Genomic DNA, 15,706 nt, shown 5'->3' with positions numbered 1-15,706 from the left:
ATTAGATAAGTTTTATGTGGACAAAACAACACATAATACATTGGTGTGCACATGTAAAATTTGATTAATTATTATTGTACTTCGAAGTTCATTTTTTGATTAAAACGAAAGGACTATAATTTACATTTTAAAACTATTTAACATTAACATAAGTTTATATGTATTTATTACTTTAAATTTAAAACATAATTTTACCTTAAGTGAAATCTTTGTTAATTACTTATTTTGCCAGGATGTACGACACAAAATTACAGGAGAAAATAAAACAACTTTACATTTAACCAGATGAATAAAAATTAAAAATAGCAAATGATAATTAGTAAACAACATCAACAAATACTAAATAGTATTATAAGAATGATATTTTAATTCAGTCATTAAGCATATTTTAAGATAGAATTTGAATGACAGGATAATTCTTTACGTGTCTATAATAAATTATTAAGGAAAAATATATTTTAAAACAAGTTTAATAATATTTCCTCAAAAGACTCAAATATATATGAGTACGCTTTGTGGGGCCAATATAATCTTTTCCATAACATCATTATTTTTAGTGGCATAAAAAAAGTTCCTAAAATTCTCAAAATTTACCAAAATGTTTGAGAATTCACAAAGTCATAAAAACTTCAATTAGCGGTAAAAGATAAAATAAATCCAGGTGGAGTGGTCTCAAAAAAAAATTTAAAAAAAAATGAATGAGAGCAAAAAATGAAAATATGAATGAGAGAAAAATCAATAAAAGAAGAAAGGAGCAACTTATATATGAGGATGTGAGATTACAAAAATATTAACTTATATAGTAATATGAAATTTAGTGTAGGCATTCTTGTTGTGTAATAATAATTCATTAGTTTGCATACCACTCATGAGATTGACCATAAAAGTAATTAAATTTATCTTTCACTGGACAAAAAATTAACTGAAAGCTGAAATGGAGAATGAAACTTCCTGAGGGCAAATGATACGCTCGTAAAAGAATACTACAGTAACTGAGAACAGAGCTTAGACTAGAGTCCCTGCGAAATTAAGTACCCCCAGACTCGAAGCTTTGTGTGAATAATAAAACTGAGGCTGCTCAGATGGTAAAAAAACAATAACGATAACAATAACAACATACTCAATATAATCTCATAAACTGGGATATCTGAAAATTAAGGATAGAGTGTAAGACTTTACCCCTCCATTGGGTGGTAGAGAGGCGCACTATTTCCGGAAGGAAAAAGAACAATGACTCAGCCGCAGATACGTCCCTTACAACTTCAAATTAACCACTTCATTAGCACCCTTGCACTATTATAATATTATTAATTCTAAACAAATAGCATTGATTTTGGTAAATTTTTAAAAATATACAGCTTTTTACGCCATGTAGCCCAATATACAATATCATTCCACATTTAAAATATTATACAACATTATACCCGGAAGGAAAGCGTTATATATAATGTATCAAATTTGTATAAAGTGTATAATTGTGTATAAAAGGTGTTTATACACAATATGAAAATCGGGTGTTTAGACACAAAATATTAACTACGTTGCTTAAATATTTTAAATAAAAATAAAACGTAATTTTTCCATTTTTTTTTGTGAGCCACCTTACTAATGGAAAATAGGTGACATTTTATACGAATCCCTTTTGTTACTATGACAGTTAAAAATATTTTTTAAAAATATTGGTCAAACACAAATTACTAACAAAAACACTTGTCGAATGATTTATTAGTCAAATACAAACTTATGCTCTTAAAAAATTATTTTTGAAAGCACGTTAATGAAAACTTTTCTCAAGATAAGCTGATTTTAGACAGTATCATTTGCAGAAATTTGAAACAGAAATTTTATTTCTTGGGGATATTTCTTTTCTTTTAATTTAAGAAAATATCTATTCTTAAAATTCACTTCTTATATTCATCAGTTTCACTTTATTTTTGTAGTTTCAAAAACTTTTAGGGGTAATTTAGTTTTTCTAGTCCACTTTCCATTATTGATGGTGCTAAGTAACTATAGATTTTAGGGGTATTAATTGCTCGGTTTCAGATTATGAGGAGCCTATCCGTGATCAATTCATTTATAGGGGATTTAATGCAATTTACCCTAAAATAAATCCAAGCACAAAAAAAGGAGATAATTTCAATAAAATATAATCCAGCGTAAAATATTACATCTACGTAGCCATATTTTTAATTTATATTTGCATAATCAACTCTTTTTTTTTCACAACAGTCTTTATACACACGACATATAACATTATACACTTACCGTAGACAACGTATCAACCTTATATAAAAATATATAATAATGTATAAAATTAGAAATTTGGGCCATTTCAGATAAATATTTTCTCTAAATAGACGTGTAGTGTTATTTTTCCCAAAAAAAAAAAAAACACTTCCTCAGGTCACGTGCGATTCAAGTGAAGTAGAAGAAATACCAAAAAGGGCACCCACGACGTCGTATCTCCTTGTTTTTCAGCGATCAAACCGGTGTTGGAGTGTCGACGAGAGAAAGGGTTTAATGGGCGATTAAATAACAAAATGGTTTGATTTTAATTTAAGTGTTAGTGATCTATTCGAATTTAGAAGGAGGAGGAAGATGGTGCTGGTATTAGCATTGGGGGATCTTCATATTCCACATAGGGCAGCTGATCTTCCAGCAAAGTTTAAGTCTATGCTTGTTCCTGGAAAGATCCAACATGTCATCTGTACTGGTAATCTCTGTATTAAAGTGAGTCCTTTTCTTCACTTTGTATTAATCAACATTAGTATTACTTGATCGCATTAAAACTAATTGGTATAAATTATTGTTGTTGTTACATGTATTATAATTTTTTCCTATACTTAATGGGTTAATTTTTGTTTGCCCATCTTCTAATTCAACTTTGCTGAAGAGATTGGGCGGCTTAAATACTAGAGTGAGATTTTCCTTTGAAAGAAACTAAAACCCTAGGATGGCTTTTTTTTCTTTTTTTTTTTTTGGGACTCCCTGGAAGGTTAACCAAATTCGGCTTTGTGCTACCGAGATACATTTTATATATCAGATGTTTAATGTTATATATTCTTTTCTAATATCAGTCCAAATACACCAAAAAATCATATTCCAGACCTTTCTGATGGTCTCATCAACTATCCATAAAATCCAAGACATGTGGGCTTCTCTCAAACTTTGTGGCATCACCCAGCTTAACTGAAAAATACATGTTCCAAAGGTCATAAGCTAATAGGCAATGCAGAAAGAGGTGGTTATCCAGAATAAGACATGCATTCTTTAATATAACCCAGCTGAAACATTTAATCTTCATAGGCAGTTTAGTCTTCCATACTAGCTTCCATGGTCATATATCAGGCAATTGATTATGAGAACATAGTTGCCTATAGCATTCTTTCACTGTGAATGTGCCTTTGTTTCCCCATCTCAACTTGTCTGGTGCTCTTTCATCAATGTTGTGACCTTCCACCTTTGCTAACATTTCCATCAAACTCCCAAGTTCCCAATCCTGTACAAACCTTCTGAAATGCACATCCCAACTGTTGTTGATCCTGTTTTGAGCAATTGAGGAATCCTTATCTCTGGCAATGTTGAAGAGGCTGGGATATTCCTCCATGAGAGATGTATTGTTGAGCCATCTATCCTTCCAAAACTTAATATGAACACCATCACCAGGTTTGAAGTGGATTCCATGAGAAAACTCAGAACCCAGCTTACTGATATACTGCCATGGTCCAACTCCATAAGGTAAAAGTACAGCATTGGAGCTCCAGTTGTCCTTTTTACCATGTTTAGCTATGGTCACCTTCTTCCAGAGACTTCCATCATCTGAGCCAAACCTCCAAAGCCATTTCATGAGTAAGGAATTGTTATGAATTGCCAGATCATTGACTCCTAGGCCTCCATTGTACTTTGGGAGCTATACTTTGTCCCATTTTACCAAATGAAATTTCTGAGTGTTCTTATTCCCTTCCCATAGAAAATTTCTCCTGATCTTGTCCAGCTTATCTAGCACCTTCTTGAGAATGGGGAATAAGGACATGAGGTAGGTTGGTATACTATCAAGAACACTACTGATAAGTGAGTCTTCCACCCAGAAGTTGTTTGATTTCTTTTCCAGCGAAGTATTCAGATTGAGTAATAAATGGTCTTCTAAATAACAGAAAGTTTTGAAGTTGTGAAAAACTGAAAGGGAATGATGGGTGGGTTAATAGCTAGAGATGGATGTGTCTTGAGAACTCTCATGGAAGAAAGCATATAAGATTGTTGTGAATGGCTTTAGATACTGAAGCAAGCAGTGCAGAAAACATAATGTGATGTCACGTCTCGCCTAAGGCAATGAATTCAGATTTCATGTCCATAGGAAATGAAAGAATTCATGGTAGTAACTATCAATAAACTTGAAGAATTCATGGTGGATAGTCCCTATGTCGCCCAGGTTCTCCAAATATCCTACCACATCCGTGTTGGATCCTCCAAAATGCACTACTTTTGGACGATCCGACAAGCATCCATCAACATTTTTGAAAAGCCGGAGCAACATAGGATAAGCCAATATTTCCCACTTATATGCTACCAACTATATCAGGTGTAGAAAGATCAGACGTCTTATTACCTCTTCATGATTATTATTTGGTTATTTGCCTTTGTAAGTTACCTACTGATGTGCCTATCATTTGTATATAAAATCATTTGTTCCAAAAATTTGTTTAAGTGAGGTGCTATTTGTAGATAGTTGTTTAAACTCACTTTTTCAATGTCACTGTTCAAAATTATAATGTTCATCCTTAATTTGCTTAAGAATTGACATAGAGTTTTGCCGACTATATTTATTTTAAGTGTTTCCTTTTTCAAGACAAAGCTCATGGATTAGTCCTCCTTTATTTATTCAAAAGTCGTTTCTATAAAGATTTAAAAGACAGTAGCTGGGATAGTTTTTCTTACGATCCACATCTTGAAGCCTTGGTGTCTCCACTGAAGTGCTGGTTAAGCGACGCGAAGCGCACAATCTGCGGCGTGCCTAGCTTCATTGTTTAAGCATGCTTGAAACCACGCCTTTGACAACACTGTTCTATCCTGTGCACCTGGGGAGAAAATTTGGAGATGCTAATAGTCAGTTCTGTGTTATGAGATGAGGTTATGATTGTTTATACTTTCTTGGAATCTGAAATAAAAAGTTTGACAATCAGTGTAATGCTATATTTGGAGTAATTAGTCATTTGACGGACATTTTTCGGTAAACCATGTCAATTATAGAATGAAGACCTTGCTCCCTGGTTTATTTAGAAAATTCAACTGCATTTACTCCATCAGTGCTGTCTTATCTGTAGGCTACTTCCACAAGTTTGCTCTAATTACACATTGTGCTTCTAAGTTGTTCTGATCAACTTCTAGGAATAACCATCCCTACAATTTGTGTGATATATTTTCCTCAACAAATTCATTTTGTTTTTTCACTCCCACTTACATACTTCATTTGGTGTGGACATTTATGATATCTTTTAGCATCCAAGTTTTGTGTAGGTTCTTTATGAAAATGTATTGACTACCTCATGCAAATTATATGTGCAGGAGGTTCATGATTACTTAAAGACTCTTTGTCCTGACTTGCATATTACTAGAGGCGAGTATGACGAGGACTCACGTTACCCTGAGACCAAGACACTAACAATCGGTCAATTTAAGCTTGGATTATGCCATGGCCACCAGGTCTGATTCACTATTTTATTTTGCTACTCTTGCTGTCCTGCTTTAAGCGGATGTGGTAAAATATTTGGGGTATTCAGGTGATTTGAATTCTTGTTAGGGCTAAATCTAACATCTAAGTACTCTTTGCTTAGTTATATGCATGTAGCAGATAAATATGTATCAACATGCACTCTGCCCTATCTTTGTGCATATTTATGCTTGTCTTGGCTGCAGCTTCTTATATCTGCCTCGTTCTATGTATAAGTGCTCACACTAAATTTACCTATTCATCTTGCTTATGAACTTTTGTTAGTATGTTATTGTAAAGAGAGTTAATATACTTGCAATGACATTCTTGCTTAGCATGAGATTGAAGTTCTGTTGCCTTCAGAGAAAAAAAAATGTTTTGTTGCATTTGCGTGATTTCGATGCATTTACTTATACTGCCGAAAAAGCCCTGCTGTATTTATTTTTGGTCTTTCCTCAAGGGGTAGTACCATGTCGGTCCAATATTTCTGCAACTAAATAAAAAGAATATTAGGGCCAAAATTTGAACTCTATTTTGGTCTCTGTACTCAACTTCCCCACTTTTTTAACCCACTATCTCCTGCTTTTGTTTGTCTTAAAAGCTTTTGCATACAATTTTTTTAGAATATTCGCTCGCTTCGAAATTTTCAGCACTCTAAACTGAAGTAATTATTTGAGAAATATGCTTACTCAAGCATGCAGCTCTTTCTCTTATTAATAATGGTGTCTTCCACTTGTTTTCTTGTCGACCAGGTTATTCCATGGGGTGACTTGGACTCATTAGCCATGCTTCAAAGGCAATTAGATGTAGACATACTTGTGACTGGCCACACCCATCAGTTCACAGCATACAAACATGAAGCTGGGGTTGTTATAAATCCAGGATCTGCTACTGGTGCCTACAGTAGCATCACATATGATGTCAACCCGAGCTTTGTTCTCATGGACATCGACGCCCTGCGTGTTGTGGTCTATGTTTATGAACTCATTGATGGAGAAGTCAAAGTTGACAAGATTGATTTCAAGAAGACAACAACACAAAATGCTAATTGAATAGCAGAACTTGTAACTCAGCTGATTTTACTGGAATCCTAAAGAGTCGGAAGACATTATATACCTTTGTTTGCTTGTTTTCACCGCTTTTTTTGCTGTCTTTGTTCTTTATTTCCAGTTGCTTCTGATTATTCAGGTTTATGTCCAGTTACTTGAGTTGGTATGCATTTAAAAATTCAGTTGTTTAATTGGAAAAAGTCTTAAAAGTGTTTGTTTTTCTTCTCTATAGCTGGTGCAAACTCTCCCGTGTAAATTCCCCTGAGCCCTTTTGGATTTTGCTAGCTCCCTGGAACTATAGCTAGTATGTTATGGAGCCACATCTTTTGTAATTCTGCATGCTTTTGCTATTATACTTTGCATTTTCTTGATGCCATCAATGAAATTTATTCAGTCGTACTTCATAAAAAAAGTCTTCTCGAAAAAGAAAAAAAAAAATGTTGTTTAAAGCCTTCACGGTTTATTGATCTCCTAAATTCCCTTATTTTATATTTATCTGTTCGCAAGTTGATAGACTGATTGTGGCTTTCGCAACTATAGGAAAGTAGAAACCTACAACTTGCATAAATGTGATGAGGCACCATTTTTTGGTTAAGGTTATTTGCTTTATGAAGAGCTTCATATACATCTACGTGTATGCTGAATATGAATCTCGATTTAGAGATTAAATTGTGAATTTTATTAACTAGATCCTTTAAAAGCAAGATTTATGTACTTCATAGAGAATGAATGTTTTCATGACTTGGTAATTTGCTTACAAGAATTCAAAATGGCATATCATTAACATCAACAGCAATCCAACAAAAGCAAGGCATTAAGTACATCCAGTTGAAAACTAGAAATAATCAGTGACGTATGAGATCAAAATGATAACTAAGAGCTACTACCTTTTATTATTAAAATCAGCATAAAAATAAGTTACTCCGATATAAATGCAAGTAATACTTAACAAGAAAGGTCTACTCAACTGTACTATGACCAAGAAAAATCTAAAAGTTTCTATGAGGCAGTGAACCTATAAACCATAATGTGCTTATAAGTTTCCCCTGGATTCACAATCTGAGAAGGAAAATTGGGATGATTAACAGAATCTGGGAATCCTTGTGTCTCCAAACAAAGTGCAGCATATTTTGAGTAAACAAATCCGCCTTTTCCCTTTGCATTTTCCAACATATTACTTGTGTAAAACTGCACACCAGGTTTATTAGTCCACAATTCCATCTTTCTACCCGATTTGCTATCGTGAACAATTGCCGCCCTATGCAAATGCTTGCCTCCAGTATTATCCAACACATAGTTGATATCATATCCACCTGGGATTTCATTGAACTTGCTCCCTATCGTCCGTGGCTCGAGGAAATCATAAGCTGTTCCTTTAACAGGAGTAATTTTTCCTGTGGGGATGAGCTTATCATCAACAGGAGTAATCTTGGACCCGAAAATCTGAATAGTATGGGAGAAAATATTGCCGCTGGTGGCTCCACCAAGATTCCAGTATGTGTGTGATGCTAAATTCACTGGTGTGGCTTTGTTTAGTGGCTTCGCTTGCATGTCTAAGGCTAACCTGTTCGTCCCAATGAACATGTATGTCACCTTGACAGATAGGTCACCAGGAAATCCTGTTTCACAACATTTGAATATCAAAATTTGTCTAGCTAGAAAATAAATAGTCAGTAGCAAAGAGGATGATTTGAATAATAGATGTCTTTCACATCAAGCTATAACAATGAGAATCTTTTACTTTTTAAATGGCAGATAAAACAACATCAGCAGTTGCCAGGGACATCAGTTATATCTTTATCTACCGCACAATCTATTAATTTAATTTCTTCTCATCTGGCCTATCACGTACTAGGGCCAATCTACGACACGTTAGTAATGGTCTTTTGGATTTCATCTCTTGCAAAAATTGCAAGTGGTTGGCCGTTCTATCGAATCCATCACTTGAAGTCATACCCTTCAAGTATGTGTGAGTCTTTCACCAATTGAAAGTAATGCCGGTCAAAATTTGGCAAGTCAGTTATAGTGATGTTACTGTGAAAATATGCTTAGACGTGAAATTTTTGAAATAGACCGTGATACTTTGAAATTTAATGGTATTTTTGTAATGCCTTGTCGTTCGTTAAATGAAATAAAAAGGAGGACAATTAAATATGTATACCTTGTTCACCATCAAAGCTATTGTAGGTAAGAGTAAGATGACTATCTTCCTGAAAAGATTCCATAGTCCAAATTACATTATTGAATCCTCTGCTACCCCCTGAATTAGAACGATTTTCAACATGTTAATCAAATGTTAAAAGTTATTAAAATTGAAAGCTTTAACAACAAAAAAAGATGAAAAATTATAAATACCATGGAGTGTGTTTCCATGATCATTAGCAGGTAATTTGTATTCCACACCATTCAACTCAAATTTTGCTCCTCCAATCCGATTAGCTACGCGCCCAATCAGGCCACCAAAATATGTAGTATCGTTCTATACATACATTAGTAACTTATAATTAGGAACCCAAGACACAAAAATTCCAGATCTTTTACAAAATATGAGGAGAAATAAACAGATGAATTTATCCTCATCATGAAGATGACGTATAACCCATATTCTTTTTGGGAAGTTACACATTTAGCCACTTGGCAAAAAATATCTCCAGCCACTAGCCAGTATATTATATTATACACTAATTATACATGTGATATACGCATGTGATATGTCAGCTACTCTTTCATTAACAACTATTCAAGTTAATTTACAAAAAGGGCAATAGCAGATCCATAGAGTACTATACGGGTTCACGCGAATGCAGTAACTTTTTTCCAAATCCAATATATTTAGTTCAGTAAATATTTATAAAAATTTGATTGTGAACCCTGTAAATTAATTCATTGTCGTTGTACAAACCCATAAACTTCAAATCCTGAATCCGTCTTTGAAAAAGAGAATCAGAGAAACTAACCTTGTAGTCATCAATGGAATAGTAACCCAGAACAACATCATCCAATTTTCCTTAAAAAGGAGTGAAAATGTTAGAGTGTTAGAAGAAGCAATTAAAGATATGAAATTGACAGTAGATAAAAATGTAATTAGAGATTAAGAAACAAAGAAGAGAGAAAGAAGCTAAACCATGTTTATCAGGGAGTATAACAGAAAGAACTGTTGCACCATAATTTGTGATCTTCACAGAAAAATCACCCTTCTTCAATTCATACACTTTTATTTCTTCATTTGCTCTACAGGAATTTCCAATAAAAAGAATGACAAAAGCAAAACAATAAAGAGACGTTTTGGCCATTGTTGAAAGAGGATAAAACGTTGGTAACTTACTATAGCTGGGAGTTTATAAATAAGTGAGGTTTTGGATCATGTTAAATGACAAATATGGTATATACTAAAAAAATTAAGATTAGGTAATTCAGATAAGAGATGTTGATAAGGAATGATTTGGAATAGTGGATAAAGACAAATATTTCAAACTGAGAAAGTAAAGACGTATTAGAACTTTAGATCAAGTATGATGCCATATTCTCGAGATTCGCCATCAATAAATGTAATTGTTAGCTAAAAATAGCCGAAAATATGTACAGTTTTTCTAACTTGCTCTTTTCTTTTAAGTGAAAGTAAAATCCACATATCGTAATGTCCAACAATATATAGTCGGGTATGGAAAAAAAAAAAAAAAAAAAGAAATGCTTCCAATTCCCAATTTATGTAGCATTATTTAATTTACATGAAGTTAAAAAAAAAAAAATATGTGATAAAAAATAAGTCTTATATATACACATATAAATAAACCTATAATCATCTCATTAAAGAAAAAATGAAAATTTTAAAATTAGATTTTTCTAAATATAAAAAAGTGATCTTTTATTAAGACAGACTTAAAGAGATTCTACATAAATTGGAACGGAAGAAGTACTCTCTAATAAATCAACATCTCAATTCTAATTTTACTAAGAATTAACAAATTCTCCACTAATTATCTACGGTTCTACTACTCAATCCTATAATTATTCATTTCATCTAGTTTCTTGTCAGATATCGGAGATTTGAAATGAAAATTTACAGAAAGATAAGATTGCCGAGCCATAAAATGAGTCACGGTTTGTTCAACTGCCGGGAAATGGAAATAGTTGATAAACAGCTCTTTTCTAGTATAGTGTTCAATTTATTGAAAGGAGACTTGTGATTAATTCCAAACACGAGCTTTGACTTCTTTGCACTATGCAATTTGATTTTTTCCTCTTTTAAATTTTTTTTCCAAAATGTGGGAGAGAAGTCAATATGCATTTTTTTGAGCGGATTGCCCTTCTTTTGGGGTGGACTTTAATTTTTGCCCCTCAAATTGGTGGTCTCTAATATTTGCCCTTCGCTTAACACTCAGAGATCCTGAGTTCGAATCCAGGCTCAGTAGAAAAAATAAAATTCGCAAGCCATAAGTTGAAATTTGCACCAACTTATGCCTTAAGGCAAACTTTTACCCAAAATTAAGCCTTAAGGCAGAGGGTTTGCAAAATTCTAGCAACTTTTTTTTTTTTTTTGGTCTTAAGGCAAAGTTTGAAACCCAACTTACACCTTAAGGCATATGCCCTACGAATCTCAACTTATGCCTAGAGATTTTTTTTTTTTAATGTTTGACTAAGCGGGGATTCAAACCTGGAACCAAGAGGCTTGTAGGGAAGGACAAAAATTAAAGACCCCTAATTTGAGGGACAAAATTAAAGACCACCCCAGCAAAGGACAATCCTGCAAATCGCCCGTCGATATGAGAATGGATAAGTGAAGGCTAGTGCATGCAACTAGAATATTATACTTGCAAGATACAAAATAGTAGTAGTTTCACTAATTAGTTATCACACTATTTTTTTTCATTGTGTTATTTCATTATTTTGATTTAAAGCAACTTCATATACTTTTTTGTATTTTCAAATTTCAATCAAATGATGTCCACATGGCTGAAAATCAAACAATGTACGTGATTTACTATTCCATACTTCAAAGTTCAAATGGTCCTTTCATCTTTTTAATATTTTTTCTCACCTTATTATCTCATACAAGAGGAACAATAGAGTTTTCACTTGTCTGTCACATGAATGAAAACTTCAATTTAATGATCGGTTGTAAAAGTACTCAACCATCACTTAAACAAATCTCAGTTGTCCATAAGATTTCTCTTATTTCTCTATAAAAAAATTGAAATGAAAATTGATCAAAAGATAACTACATTTAAAGCGTTAAATTGAAGTAGCCGTTCGTTCATATGATGGGAATGGAAAATAATTGTTAGAATTTACAGTTCCTAGGAGAAAAATAGGCTATCTGGTGAAATAGTTGAGGTGCGCTCAAATTGACCAGACACCACCGCCGTAAAAAATTAAAAAAATAAGGACATTACACTTATTTTAAGATACAAATTAAGTATTACACATATTAGTTCTATCATGATTCCTGTGTTTCACTCAATTCTCCTCTTACACATAAGTATGTTTATTTATTTCCCATAAGTAATTCTCTAGAGTACTACACAAGTATCTTATGTTACTTCAACCGTTCAAATAAATATGTGCCTTCACATAAAAAACATATGAACTACCAATAAGTCAATAACACATAGGTGATCGGTCTAGCTTCAAGACTTTTTGGCTCATACTAATATTGCTTTCAATGTACTGATACTTTTAATTTTCAAAACTCGCCCACATGCTTTGCAATCAACACCATTCTTTGTTCTCAAACTTGCATTTCTCCTTTTTCACTTCTCTAAGACTTTGCTTTATTTCCAATTCGAACGAAAAGTCAACTTTTAGCTTAGTTGCTTCAAATTACTATGTTGAAGTTCGAACAACTCTATAAACTAACGAGGATTAATAGAACACTAAAAAAGAACATAAAGGAAAATGAAAAAATAGAAAAAGAAAAGATAAAGACGAAGATAATTATGATATTAGAGTTGCAATTTAATAGTTTCAACTTGGCTAATATTGAGAATTTAGTTGGTTGGCTACCTGAACTTTCGTCTTATTAATGAGTTCGATTTTCACCGTGTAATCCCCTCACTTGTTCCCCAAAAAAAAAAATAGTTTCAACTTACCTTTCTCTACAATTCATAGGTACCCCAACCCAAAATGAAGAAAGAAGCAATTTTTTTCAGTAGAAGGAACTGAGCTATTTTGTAGTAACAAACTTTTCAAAATGGACTAGTATTGAAGTAATTTCACAGTTATATTAAAAAATGTTTCATACTTACATATATTCTCTACAATTCATAGGTATTCCAGCCCCAACCCAAAATGGAGAAAGGTTGTCCTAATAAAATTAAGGGGCCTAAAGCCAAACTTCGCAGAAACTAAAAGAATTTTTTTAGTATGGAGTAAGGAACAAATTTTGAGAACATATTTTGTATAAAATATGACAACTCAAACTTTTCAAAATGGGCTAGCATGGTGAAGAAGACATCAACAAACAAATTTTGATGTCGATATCTAGTACTTTTGCAGCCGTTTGAAACAATATTGAGAATGAATGGACTATATTTTTTATATAAAAATAAGTTTTTAAATAAAACATGTAATTTCACAGTGATAGTATTAATTATCAGTGCCGGCTCAATGGGGAGGCAACTAAGGCAATTGCCTTAGGCCCCCCAAAATTGAGGGCCCAAAATTATTGTTTTATATATGATCATATATCATAAAAGACATTATTAATAAAAGATATTAAATTTTAAAAAAATGTGGTAGAGGGTTTTAAGATAAATAACTCAAATTTCATAACAAACATGTATATACAAAAATGACTAATTGGATGACGATATTGATTTTAAAAAAAAAGTCTTTTGTAGTATTTTATTTATTTATTTTTAGAACTGATTGTTTTAATTTAAAGTACACAATTATTAAGGAAAAAATTAGTCTATTAATAAACTTTTAATCCTAAAGGAGGGGTTATTTCAAGTTAGTTCTCTTATTATGGTTTGGCTAATTTAGAAGCCACAAATTAAGGACTAATCGCAAGAGGTCTTTATTCCTGTTAATTATTTTACATTTTTTTATGAAATATTTCTCGGATGTAAACATTATACATATTTAACATCTATACTTCCTAAATTTGACAAGATTCATAGGCAGTATTCCAGCAATATTTTAGCCATTGATGCTACTGTTGTGTAGTTTATTGGACTTCTTTCTTGATTTTCAAACTCTCATCAAAAAAACTTTCTGCTGAGTCCACAAGAAACGTATCCATAACAGTAGTCATTTAAATGAGAAAAAAATATATAAGCAGATGAGACAATTTTGAGTCGTAATATGAAACAAATGTTGGGAAGGGAACTGTATTATATATCACAAATAATATTTACAGTATCCTCCAATGTATCAAAAACAATTTTTAGATATCGGAGATTTGAAATGAACATTTACAGAAAAATAAGATTACCAACCCAAAAATTGAGTCACGGTTTGTTCAAAGGAGACTTATGATTAATTCCGAGCACGAGCTATGACTATTTTGCGCTATGCAATCAATTTGATTCAATCTCCGCCCCCACCCCCCCCCCCCTCCCTCCCCCGGAATTGTACTTGTAAGATACTACAAAATAGTAAAATATTTATTAACTAGTTAATCCACAATTTTTTTTTCATTATGCAATTTCATTACTCCATTTGAATTCAACTCAACTTCATATACTTTTTTTGTTTCAAATATCAATATAATGATGTCCAAATGGCTAAAAATAAAACCTTGTACTTTAACTATTAATACGTGATAGATTTACCGATATATATAGAATAATTGAGATGCGCGCAAGCTGATCCGGACAAGGGCACCATATTAATCTATAATATATTAATATTTCCTAATCTGTTTCTTTATTTATTTCCCATATATCTTTCAGACGACACAAGTATAGTGTGTTACTTCAATAATCGTTCAGATAAGTATGCTGCCTTCACATAGAAAACATATGAACTACCAATAAAGTCCATATTGTGATAGTCTAGCACCGAGACTTTTTGGCTTATACAGATGCTTTCAATGTAATACTTTCAAAATTTCAAGACTTTGCTTTCAATTGCCAATTCGGACGAAAAGCCAACTTTTAGTTTGGTTGGTTCAGATTAAAGTTGAGCAACTCTATAATACGAGGATAGATAAAACATTAAAAAGATCATAAAGGAAAATGAAGAAAAAGAAGAGTTAGAAGACGAATTTTTTTTCCTGATATTGGAGTTGCAATTTAAGTAGTAGATGCAACTTGAGAAAGGGAATTTACTCTTTAATCCAATTTTATGTGAATGCAGGTTCCTGATGAGCCATATTGGACATCCTATGCTTAGCCACATGTACACAGAGCAGAACAAGGAATCCACCTGGCAGTTCCTTCTTTGTTTTTTGTTGAAGTTTTTGTATAAGACAAATTAAAGACTACTTTTAATAGTTCACATAACTCCAGTGCCTTAACTCATTTAGTCCAGACATTATATTTCGTTATGATGTATAATGTCTTCTATAATTAAATTTTTATGATCACAAAAGAAATTAAGCATCATTTTAAGCGCTAGTTCTAGTTCAACTAGGGGTCTCTCCTCGTTTACCTTTCCCTACAATTCATAGGAACCCCAACCAAAAGAAGAAAAAAGAACAATTTTTTCCAGTAGAAGGAACTGAGCTATATTGTAGTACAAACGATTTTACAAAATGGGCTAGCCTGGTCCCCAGCTGTCCATATCTAAGTTGAATAGTAGTATCGAAGTACGGTTTAATCTCACAGCGATATCAATTAATTTGAAGAAATATTTCTAAATTCATCACTATTACATTAAAATGGAAAGGATCAACAGAAATAAATACAGCTAACATTGCCCTCTTTTCTAGGCTGTTTAAACTTTAGTAACGTTCTATTGGCGTCATATATATCATTTAACATCTTGATGCACAATCGCAATGCAA

General features: G+C 32.7%; 2 protein-coding genes across 2 annotated transcripts; one reads left to right on the top strand and one right to left on the bottom strand.

The window, feature by feature from the left end:
- The first annotated feature begins 2,474 nt into the window (after nt 1-2,474).
- Nucleotides 2,475-7,127, top strand: LOC132055919 (vacuolar protein sorting-associated protein 29). Its single transcript, XM_059447943.1, has 3 exons — nt 2,475-2,730; nt 5,563-5,700; nt 6,460-7,127. Exons 1-3 carry the CDS (start codon nt 2,599-2,601, stop codon nt 6,757-6,759), a joined length of 570 nt encoding a protein of 189 aa, XP_059303926.1. The 5' UTR covers nt 2,475-2,598; the 3' UTR covers nt 6,760-7,127.
- A 496-nt stretch (nt 7,128-7,623) lies between these two features.
- Nucleotides 7,624-10,363, bottom strand: LOC132055918 (uncharacterized). The gene is made up of 5 exons (XM_059447941.1): nt 9,881-10,363; nt 9,714-9,763; nt 9,112-9,235; nt 8,918-9,016; nt 7,624-8,375 (listed from the first exon to the last, which is right to left on the bottom strand). Exons 1-5 carry the CDS (start codon nt 10,047-10,049, stop codon nt 7,756-7,758), a joined length of 1,062 nt encoding a protein of 353 aa, XP_059303924.1. The 5' UTR covers nt 10,050-10,363; the 3' UTR covers nt 7,624-7,755.
- Between the last annotated feature and the right edge of the window lie 5,343 nt (nt 10,364-15,706).

Source organism: Lycium ferocissimum, chromosome 5 (assembly GCF_029784015.1).
Source record: "Lycium ferocissimum isolate CSIRO_LF1 chromosome 5, AGI_CSIRO_Lferr_CH_V1, whole genome shotgun sequence".
Taxonomy (NCBI): domain Eukaryota; kingdom Viridiplantae; phylum Streptophyta; class Magnoliopsida; order Solanales; family Solanaceae; genus Lycium; species Lycium ferocissimum.
Note: the sequence above shows the minus strand (reverse complement) of the source record. Positions and strands in the feature narration are given on the sequence as shown.